At 35.7% G+C, this 11,503-nt stretch overlaps 1 protein-coding gene across 1 annotated transcript in view; it reads left to right on the forward strand.

Moving 5' to 3' along the window:
• The window catches only part of RASGRF2 (Ras protein-specific guanine nucleotide-releasing factor 2), a 171,505-nt gene that overhangs the window by 100,967 nt on the left and 59,035 nt on the right, over nt 1-11,503 (forward strand). Inside the window, exons 11-16 of the mRNA XM_009331784.1 lie at nt 598-758; nt 1,754-1,820; nt 2,669-2,805; nt 6,665-6,747; nt 8,837-9,085; nt 9,395-9,783. Coding sequence (XP_009330059.1) covers nt 598-758; nt 1,754-1,820; nt 2,669-2,805; nt 6,665-6,747; nt 8,837-9,085; nt 9,395-9,783 — 1,086 coding nt within the window. The remainder of the gene's footprint in view (nt 1-597; nt 759-1,753; nt 1,821-2,668; nt 2,806-6,664; nt 6,748-8,836; nt 9,086-9,394; nt 9,784-11,503) is intronic.

Below are 11,503 nucleotides of genomic sequence, written 5' to 3' on the forward strand. Positions count from 1 at the left end.
CCAGTCTGGAGTTCTGCAGAACACAAATTCAGACTTATGTACCCGGGTTCAATTTAGTTCAGAAGTGTTTTACTGGTAACACATTTTAGATGAGCTGTGGAGCACTGAAAATTATGCAGTATAAGATAAGAAGAAGAAATGTGCTTCATTTCCATCTCTGTTGTACACAGGCACACATACACAAACTCTTTTCCTTCAAAACCTGTTCTTTTCATCGTCTGTCTCTTTGGCTTGTAAGTAATACATCTTTTGCAAGTCTAGCAGCTGTCAAAAGTGCAGTTTGCTGCTCACCTTCATTTTCTGATCAATGTACTATTAGTGTGTTTCAATTGCATAAGAATTTGCCCAAGATCTAATCCTGCCATGTACATGAGTATTAGTCTAGACTGTACTTATTTGAGTCTATCGTAAAAACCAAAGTGAACTTGTGCAAAAAAAGGTGATCTACTTGTGCTTAAAACAGATGCTGATGTATATTGATACCTACTAGGGGAAAAGTTGCATTAATTAGTATCATAATATTCAATGCATTAGCACTTTAAACACTGCCTACTTAATATTACTATAGCACAGTAAATTTTTCATCTTTATTATCAGGTTCCCTTATTCAAGTCCCTTCAGTTGAAAGGGGAAAACTTAGTAAAGTTCGTCTGGGATCATTATCTTTGAAGAAAGAAGGAGAAAGGCAGTGCTTCTTATTTACAAAACATTTTTTAATTTGTACGAGAAGTTCAGGAGGAAAACTGCATCTGCTCAAGGTACAGACTTTACATTATGACTCAATTTACAAAATGAAAACACAACTTCAGTGAAATTGTAGTATTTTATTATTCTATGGCTTTAACCTGAGATTTTAATGTGTAGTTATAAAGAGAAGTAAGGTGATGCACAGTGATTGACTGCTCTGTCTTCTCATTGCAAATAATAGAATTCAGCCAAAGTTCTTCCTGCCTACATCTTTTTTTCTAGAACCCTGTAATTCTGATAAGCTGGGGGTTAGAAATAAGACATCAACATGTCTATTTGTATAAGCTAGTACTGAATGTAAGTCAGTTTTCAGTGTATAAATCAGCCAGTACAACCCTGTGGAAGTACCAAATAATTTCCAGAGCTCTAATAAAATTAATTTTAAAAGTCAATTCCGCTTTCCTGAACAGCACATTCTCTTGAACTGAAAGCTCTTCTAAGAACACTCTACTTATATTTGTTGAGAATCAGGCTTTCATAGTGTAGACAGGTGAAGAAAGAGAGATTGGTAGTTTACAGAGTGGGTTATATTGAATAGAATTTTAATTTAACGAAGACATTTCTGAAGCGTTATTAAGACTTTCATATGCTTTCTCACTTTGCATCCCTTAAATAGTTCAAGTATTTTGCAAAGTAAATAGAGTATAACTGAACCTTTAAAAAAATCTTGTATGTATTTGTTTTAAATTCAGGAGAAGATGAAATTCTAGTTACCTTTTTTGAAACTTGTGAACAAGTCTGTATGTGAGATTATAGTGTGGTAAAAATGAAAGAAATTTTGTACATTTGAGTATATTATTGATTTGTTGAATTAAGAAAAATGTTATATTTAATTATTTGGTTTAAGTTCTTGAGGAAAAATGTGCATCATGAAATTGATGTATCTTCCTAAGACCTCTGAGTAATGTAAAATCTTAGAGTAAGGTGTATCAAAGATTAAAAATAACTATAACAACAAATGAGAACAAATGTCAAAATTTGTGAAAAATGTGCTTTGTTTTCATAGACAGGAGGTGTTCTGTCTTTAATAGAGTGCACACTGATCGAGGAGACAGATGCAAGTGATGATGATTGTAAGTTACATTCAGCTGTTTGTAGTAATTACAGTTTCTGGTTTCTTAAAATTGGTACCCTTTGTTTATTTTTCATAAGAGCAAATTGATATGTTCTCCCCTTTCATGAAATCAGAGGAATACAGTGTTAAACTGATTCAGTAGAATAGATGTTTTAATAATGGGCATGCTGGCTTGGATAAGGGCTTGTTTTGTTATGTTTGTTCTTGCTGTTGACATCCCACATAGGATTTTCAAGTAGACTGGCTGAAGGAATGTGACAAAGTATTTGCTGACTTTGTATACAAGTTCACCCCAAGGATCTTGGAAAGAAAAAAATATGCCTCAAAAGAAGAAGCAGATAATTAGGTGTCTTAAATACATGGGGATTGAGCGAGTTGGCAGAATTAGTGGAAAGTTTTTGTCTTGGACTCCCTACAAATCTTGACTGCAAGCTTGTTCAAATGAAATAACAAAACACATTCCCAAGCTGATTTTATTGTTGCTCATTTTGGCTTCCATCCTGCAGTTTTAGGCAAGTTTTGCACTTGAATTGTGAAAGTAGTTTCATTAACTTCAGCGATACTTTTAGTATGCTGAGAGTATATCTGTGTAGAAGTGTTAGAAGGACTTTAGCCTTATTTGGCGTCTTTAAAAGTAATTTATAGTGTCTCCCGCTGTTGCGTGTTTGTAACTTTTTTTGTGTTGGTGTATGTGAAAAACAAAATCAGTGTTGGATCCCCAATTGGATTTGCTCTTTTCAGAGAGATGTTTTAAATTAACTTCCATTTTAAATTAAACCGTTCTTTTCTTTGTTTTATTGTCTGAAATCTCACATTTTGACTTTTTTCCCCCTTCTGGCTGTAAAGCAAAAGGTTCTGGACAAGTGTTTGGACATCTTGATTTCAAGCTTGTAGTTGAACCTACGGATGCTCCTCCTTTTACTGTTGTCCTTTTAGCCCCATCACGACAGGAGAAAGCTGCATGGACAAGTGATATAAGTCAGGTAGCTTAATGCATTCTTTTTCTTGTTTGTATTGAGATCTTAATTTATTCTGTATTTCTGAAAAATAATCCAAGAGAGGGATATTGATTTCTTGAGGGCTGATTTGCTGCGATGTATATGAAAAACCCTTAGTGTTACCTGTTTTCCTCAAAATTTTGTCTTTGCATTTGAGTCATCAGTGAAATGTGTTTCTCAATGAGAGAGATGAGATATAAAATACAAAATTGTCAGTTGACAAGCATAATACTAATGGTAGTCATTTTTATGTCTAAGGAGAGCCCATCCAGGTATGTATTTTAATTTAAGAAGAAGGATAGTACTACATAACTTTAATACAGATCAAAAAACACCTGAGAATCCTGAGAGTGAAAATTATACCATACCACATCAATATCATATCCCATGCAGTGAGAAAAATTAAATAAAATCTGTTTTCCACCAAAAAGAATGCTAAAAAAACTTTATAAATTATTACTAAGCATTCTGACAGACTGCAGGAACTGTCTTTATTGTGATTGAAGAAAAATGGTGTTTTAAAATACTTTAATGTCGGGTAATATTTTTTTTTTTAGTGCTTTTGGCAAAAAACATAGTAGACAGACTTTTATCAGAATCTATTTGGGGAAGGAAGCTATGAAAAATCTGAACTTTCAACTAACTAGATCTGAATTTAGACTATTGCTATTTTGTTTATGCAGGCAACATGTAGTGCATGCAACAACTATATAGATTTCTCATAGTTCTGAATTTGAGTCCTATCCTCTATTAATTTCAAGAGAAATAGTTGATTAGACAAGTATCAGTGTGGAATTTGATGGACTTCTAAAGATGCTACCAATGCTGGCAACACCTCCAGATGGATTATCATCATAATGAGTAGAAATTGCTTAAAAATAAGTATTCTGAGTTAACTTTCTTCTGGACTAACTTTTTTAAAGGAACACAAATATGGAGATAGAAATCTGAAAATATGGTACGAGCTGGGAACCTTGGTCTCACTGCAACTGAGTACATACAGATCTTACAGACAGACCTCGTTGGAGAATTTTTTACAAAATGGATTTTCAGTGAATTATGTTGTTCCATTGACACATAAAAGTATTGGAATTATTTGCTGGGGAGGAAAGACCATTTAAGAACTGACCTGGAACATGGGACATCCAGGAATAAGTCCATTCTTAGCCTACATAATGATGAATTTAAATGAGAAAGTCATCTGCAGTCCATGTAGACTAAAGATCAGAGTTTAGGTCTGCCTCCAAAGGTCAGGTCTTCTCCTCCAAACTACTCCAGCTCCAACCCATGCTACTGTGGTGTTATGGAAACAGCTGAAAAGCTCCACAGCTGACGTGAGAGCTGCATGCCTACAAAGCTTGGAAGTGTCTTAGCAAGGCAGAGGTAAACACGACTAGCTGCCTACAGCTGAGAGAGCAAAGGGTTGGCCAGTCTGTCAGGGGAAAACAGTAAGAAGGGTTTCTCCCTTGATCACTCTTTGAGGAAGGGGAGATGTCCCAGCTTTTGAAGACGGGGGTATTCTGAAGAGATATGGGGCCAACAATTAACAGCAGGTTATAAGTGAAAATCTGAGAAAACTGAGATCTATTAGCATTGTGAGGCTGAAAAAGCTTCTCCAGCCTTACAAAGGAAGGGAAGCCAGAGGTGCTGAGCTTAAGATGCTTTAAGCAGGAGCTTAAAAGAAAAAAGGAGTAAGAAGGGGTGCAAAATGCTGTGCAGACTGCACAGACATTTGGGGCGCAAATTGGCATCACTATTTACAAGTAGCAATCAAGTCAGTTGACTTAGTGCTTATGCTCAATCTGGAGAGCAAGAAAGAAGAAAGTAACGCCAGAGGCACGCTACCTGTATTCTGCTGGACAGAGAAAATTTGGGGTGAAAATTTGGATAATGCATGAGAACTTCTAAACAATTTTGAGAACACTTGTCTCTTGAAAACCAAATTGTGTTTCTGACTAAGCCCATTGCCAGCAGAAACCTTGCCATAAAAAATTACTGAATCGCTTGCTCAGAAGCATTTTTTTCTTTTTAACCGTGGCTACAACCCTCAAGGAGAGCATAGGAACAATGCTAACAAAAAGGGCATGTAAAAAGTATTTTTTTACTAAATATGTGTTCTCTTATATTTGCAAGTAAAAAAAGTATACACGTAGTTGCTGTTCACTCAGAGCATTAGTGTTGGTGTCCAGAATTCTGCATCTTAGTAAATTACATATGCATATGACGTAGAATTAATATTTGTCTATACGTTCCTAGTGAGGCTTCATGAATTTATATTCCTTTCATACAAACCATACACTTCTTATGAAAAATGCATGTTTTTTGTTGATGCTGAAGAAGCCTCTTCTCTTCTAGTTTGAGCTTGTTGTCCTTTGGCCCTAGATCCCCATTACACTCATTCCATAGCTAGAATGATAGTATCTGTCAGGGAGGTGATAAATACTAGGCCTATGCAGACTACGGATAACAGTGGTGAATTACCTCAGGCAGTTTTATGATTGGTGCTAAGGGCTTCTTTGCAACATTTAAAATTCACATGGGGGAAATTATGCATTTTTATTAGATGTGTTTTTCTCAGTGCTTTTAGGTAACAATTTGATAAAATCAAAATGTGAATTGTTACAACTGTACTTTTCAAATAATCTTAAATACCTGAATTTAAAAACACATGTAGCTACATAGATCATATTTTAAATGTATAGCTATGTAGATATATTTTAATCCTGAAGAGGCATCTGATATATCTTGTTTGACCAATCTAGCATCAATCATTATTTTTCTATGAGATGTTCCAAAGCCAGCAGACTATTTTTATTCTTAAAGTCAATGTAAATGTGTATGATAATTTTGGAAACTCCTTTTTATTGATGTAAAGACATACTGTAACATATTTTTTTATATATATATTTATCTATGATACCTGATGGATAAAACTAGAAGACGAGTCCTGTAGTGTTAGGCAGGGGGTACTCGCTGCAGACCATATGAGCCTGATCCACTAGCAGACTCTCTGCTGACTTCCAAGAGCAAGGCTTGCAGTGCTATGTTATCTTAACTACATAAAAGTACAAACCAGAACGTAATGGTGTACAAATGGCTTCAAGCTACCCCTGTGTGCCGCCAGCACTGAGCTGCTTTGAGGCTAGAACAGCTTATACATCCCTAGTTTGTAAAATTCTACTGGCCACAGGATAGCCTGCAATTTCTAAAGCAATACGTGCTGCGGCCGTGCCCCAGAAGTGTCTTTCCAGCTTCTAATACCTAGCCCAGAACATTTATGCAATAGTTTGCAAGGAACTCCTTGGACAGCATCTTCATAGGTATGTTTCACAATAACAGCACCACTTGGATTTGTTTTTACAAGTGTGTGTCTAGAAACTGTTTATATTTCTCTTTAGTCTTTTTGCACAGTGTAAAGGTTAAGGTGTTGTGTATCTGTTCGTGTATAAAGTATTCTAACTTTCAGTATTGATTTTTCAAGCTTAACACTCACTCAGGAAATGCTAGAGATACTTAATTTTGTTCAGTTTCAAAAGAACTTCAAAGGAAATTTCACTTCCAACTAAAAATACTTAATCATGTGGAAAAAAAGATGCTGAGCTGAATACCGAGTGTGCTGGTAGAGATGCGTGGACTTGCAGATGTGCAAATCAAAGGAAGAAGATTAGAGAAGCGTGTCCACTGTAATTCTTGCATCACTGCTTTTCATTTATGAAAATACCTTTTACCAGTCAGTCCATACTCTGACAAAGCTATGCTTTAAGCTTACAGCTATAAGAAAAGTGTGGAAGTAAGTCCCCTTACCCTGTGTTCTTTTAACAGTTCTCAATGTTTATTTTCACAGTGCATTGATAATATAAGGTGCAATGGTTTAATGACCATAGTGTTTGAAGAAAACTCAAAAGTCACAGTGCCACATATGATCAAGTAAGTGCAGCATTTTTTTTTCTCAATGAACAAAATAGCTTGTTGATTTTTTTAAGAAAAGTTTTAACAAAAGAAAATGTGTATTTGGAAAAGACAACTTTTTAATTTATTTTTTTCCCCATTTTTGTTGAATGGAATTAATTCTACATCCCAAAACATATCTTTTCAGATCTTTTTCTTAAAAGGGTAGGGATGACTCAAAATGGTAAACTCTCAATTCACAGTATTGGACTATATAGGATCACAGCTCAGGTTTTTCTATTATTTGTGAAACTGCCTTCACTTGTGCTTCGGATGAATAATTTTATTCTCTGTTAGCTTTTCTCTGTCATACCACTCATAATTTTACAGAATATATTTTAAAATGTCTTAAAAATTTAGGTGAGTGCAGACAAGTATCATTTTCTAAGGTATTTTGTTATATTAGCCAAAATTTTTCTTCTCTTTGTTTCTCTTATTTCTGAGAAAAAATTATTTTCTCTCATAATTTTAACTGATCACATCAAGGTAGCATCATTATTCATAAACCTGCTTCCTTCACCCTTGGATTCTTTCAGTCATTTATTGTAATAAGTAATTTTTATTTGTAGACAGCAATTTTCAGTACATGATTCCAAATTTCTAACACAATTTTACCTCTTGGATCCTCTGCATATCTGTATTTACATGAGTTTAACCTACTATTATCCAATATAAATATTGAAGAATAGAACATAGGGATAGAAATATAAGTATTTCCTTTCTTACTGTTATCTGTCACTAGGCCATTTCTCTCTTGGATGTACTCTGTACATGAAGGTTTCTCAAATGCCTCTTTTGTGGTTGTTGCCTCTCCTCTCTTTGTATATTTTTAGAAATGAAAAAGAGATAACATCTGTGAATACACTGTTAGGGCACATACCTTTGATCCCTGAAAAGCAGGCATTTTATTGTCTTCAGTTTTATTCCAGGAACTCTCCAGCATGTAAATCCTTCTGTTACCTGCTGAATGTTTACAATATGTTCATCTCTTTGCAAATTGTAGAGTACAGCAGGGTCTTAATCTCAATGTCAAGAGAAAGAAATCTTAATTCTAAAAAACATACAGGATCTTAACAAGTGACACAAATTTGGTGTCCTCTTTCTGAGATTTTATTCATCTGATTTGTAGCACACACTGACCTTTAGAGTCAGATGTCTTTGGATGAAATAAAAAAAAAATTGCCACTTTTCTGAGGACCCAGCTTAAGAAAGAATTTTTTTCTTGTTTTTTTTATGTAATGCAGTGTAGAAGTGTGTGGAGTATCTTGATGCTGTATTCTAAGAAAATCCAATCATTTTCGCTGAAAAGGTCAGGCAGTATTGAAAGATGCTTTACATAGTATCCTATCCCATTTTTTTAGGGACTAAGCCTTCAACTAGATAAAATTAAGCAAAACTGAATTTGGAAAAAACCATCATGAGTAGGGTTATGTAAGTGATTAATTTTTGTTTTGAAGTGCAAACAAATGTTAGTCCCAATTTTTTTACTGCAACAAAGCCCCTCAATGGTTTCTGCTTTGAAATTTGAGATGTTTCATGCTGTTCCCATTTGCTTTTTAAAAAAAAAAATAAAAATCTTGGAGCCTGAGGGCTTACAAGTGAGCTTTAAGCTTAGCTAAGGGGTTAATTTTGCTGTCTCTTGCTCGAGTCCATTAGTTCATGTTGTATAAAGCAAGAAAAAATTGCAATTGGTTCACAATTATTCTCTGGTGAGCTTCTTGTACTATAGCTCTACAGGCCACAACAGCCTGAAAGAGACAAGAGGGGACAACTTTGCCTCCTGTTTCATTTCAGAAATTTAGGCTTCATTAATGATTTCTTAGATTTTGAAATGTGAATTAATTATTTTCCAAAAATAGAACTTAAATGGGCTTAGTTATCACATAAAATATAACTGAATGGAAGCAGGTTTCACCACAAATTAAGAGTTTTCTTGTGTTGATGAAATAGAAGAATGCATGTATATTTGTTGATTCTATGTTGACAGGAACAGCTAAAGTGATATTACTGCTGTACCATAATCACTCTTCCTCTTTGGTGAAATGTTTTAAATTTAATTTTTGTGTAGATCCGATGCTCGTCTTCATAGAGATGACATCGATATCTGCTTCAGCAAAACACTGAATTCCTGCAAAGTACCCCAAATCCGTTATGCAAGCGTCGAGCGCCTTCTGGAGCGGCTTACAGACTTGCGATTTCTAAGTATTGATTTCCTGAATACATTCCTACATACTTACCGCATATTTACTACTGCAGCTGTTGTACTGGAAAAACTTTCAGACATATACAGACGGCCCTTCACTTCCATTCCCGTCAGGTGAGCTCTAGGGTTTTTTCCTTCTATCATGCATTTCTTTACAGAAATACCATGGCGTCATTTGTTTGCTTGTTTTTTACCATGTTTGTTTGTTTTATGAGTAATTTAAAAAGAAAGTTCTTCCTTTGTAAATAGGATGTAAGTTTTTAGATAAGTCTGTCTCAACTTTCTGCCCAGCCTTTGAGGACTAAGTGTCATAGATTTTGCAGTGCCATGCTGATTTGCATGAAATTTGTCTGTAAGTGTTTCCACTTAGATCTGTTTGGCGTTTGTTATTATCAGTTGATTTTTTTTCTTTATTTCTCTCAGGTCCTTGGAGTTATTCTTTGCCACCAGTCAAAACAACAGAGGAGAGTACCTGGCTGATGGGAAGTCACCACATCTCTGTCGCAAGTTTTCTTCTCCTCCTCCGTTGTCACTTTCCAGAACCTCCTCACCTGTCAGAACCCGAAAACTCTCGTTGACCTCACCACTGAATTCAAGGATCGGTGCCCTTGACCTCTCTACTTCATCTGCAGCAAGCAGTCCTACCTCGACCTACAGCCCGGCCACCTCCCCGCCACCAACGGGTAGCAAAGTACCGCTGGACCTTAGCAAAGGGCCCTCCTCTCCTGAGCAAAGCCCTGGCTCCATAGAGGACAATCTGGAGAACCCTCGCGTTGACCTCTGTAACAAGCTGAGGAGAAGCATTCGAAGAGGTATTATATACCCACAAAATACTGAATGTTACTTTTGATAAATAAGGAAGTAACTGAATGTTACTTTTGATAAAGTCTCTAAGGAAGGCCTGACTTTTATCAGATTACTGCTGAGAAGTTGTTTCTCATGTCTTTTTTTTTTTCTCCTGATCACCCTAAGTTGTGTTATGAAATCAAATACTCTGCTCTCTGTCTCTTCTCTAGTAGAGGCTGCAATGTATTGTCTGTTTCCACCGCTTTGTTGCTTCTTTGTAGGAATAGCAGTATGGCAGAATGGCCTTGTCTGTTTTCACTTCAGCAGAGTGTTAAGGAGAAAGGCAGAAGGAAATATTTGATGCCAGTTGTGTTTCCTGAGGTGAAAGATTTTTGAGTTGTACCGTTACTACAGGAAATAAATTATTCAGTTAAAAAGAAATAGGGATGTGAAGCCCTAACAGCTTTAACACGTTTACATGACAGGGCTAGTTTTCGAGAAAGATTTCATCACTAATCCAAACAAATAATTTATGTGATGCACTTGGTACATTGGTGAGATTCATACCACCTGGTTGTTATCCATCCAGAAGGTAGATGTCTAAAATAGATTAATTGCTCCTATGCAAATGCCTGTTTTCCTCTGTGGATTGTGTAAGGCACCTTGGAATAGGTACTACTTCCAGAGGGCTAAAGTTAGTTGATAGAAACCTCAATGTGGGCATCTAGAATGGGATCATTGTATTTACAGATGGCAAAGCAAGAAAGTAGCTCTAATCTCATAGGATGCATAAGTGTGTGCTTACTTCTCATTGCTCTTTAGGGATGAAGGGATTGTCTTCTGAATTAGAATAGAAGTATATAGTAATTTTTTGTATTGTTGTTACTTAAACAGAAGATGAGGAAGTAAAAAAATGCTCTTTTTTTCCTAAACTTCATGTTTAGAAATGGTCTTACATGGCCTGACTTACAGTCTGAGGAATTTCAACTGTAAATCTGAGCAGAACGTACCTCAATTTTACTTGCAAGTACTGTAACAATGAAAATTGGTATAACACAAGAAAAAAAAGATTACTAAACATAAATTAAGAAAAATATGATTGAAGCGTTATGTTTACTCCTTACTGATGAATTGAAATAAGTGCCCTGGTAAGAAATTTGATGTTGTATTATGCAGAGGGGTTGTTTTTACAGAATGTATTCTATTGTTTAACAAAAAATCTTTTTAAAAGGCAAGTTAGCCACCTTAGCATTACAGGAGTCTATGCTTGCCCATGCTTTATGCTTTCATAAAATGCTAGTTGGCTGTTACACGTAATCATTATATTTCTGTATGCTGGATGTTTTTAAATTAATAGCATAACAGACTACTTATATGTATAAAATATAATATTTACTATGTAGAGTTGGGCAAATTCTTCTTGTGCATTAGTGTAACCACATTCAAATCAATGTGATAACACAGCATGTCCCAAGATATAGGCCATGCATTGAAATGAATTGTACACGGGTAACTGCAGTCTTAGGTGTAACATTTTTTGCTGTACGCTGTAAACTAGTGAAGAACAGGTTATTCTGGCCTAGTGTTGGCACTAGGCATTGTTGCAGAAGTATTCAGATTTTGCATTCCAGTCTATCAAAGCTGGAAGTGTCATCTGGGCAGCGTGAGGAACATTTGGAAATGGCAAGAACCTCATATAAATGCTAAATTGCTGTCTGTGCAGTGTCTCCAGTCCCTTTGGGGATC

The sequence above is a fragment of the Pygoscelis adeliae genome, unplaced genomic scaffold (genome assembly GCF_000699105.1).
Source record: "Pygoscelis adeliae isolate BGI_AS28 unplaced genomic scaffold, ASM69910v1 Scaffold19, whole genome shotgun sequence".
Taxonomy (NCBI): Eukaryota; Metazoa; Chordata; class Aves; order Sphenisciformes; family Spheniscidae; genus Pygoscelis; species Pygoscelis adeliae.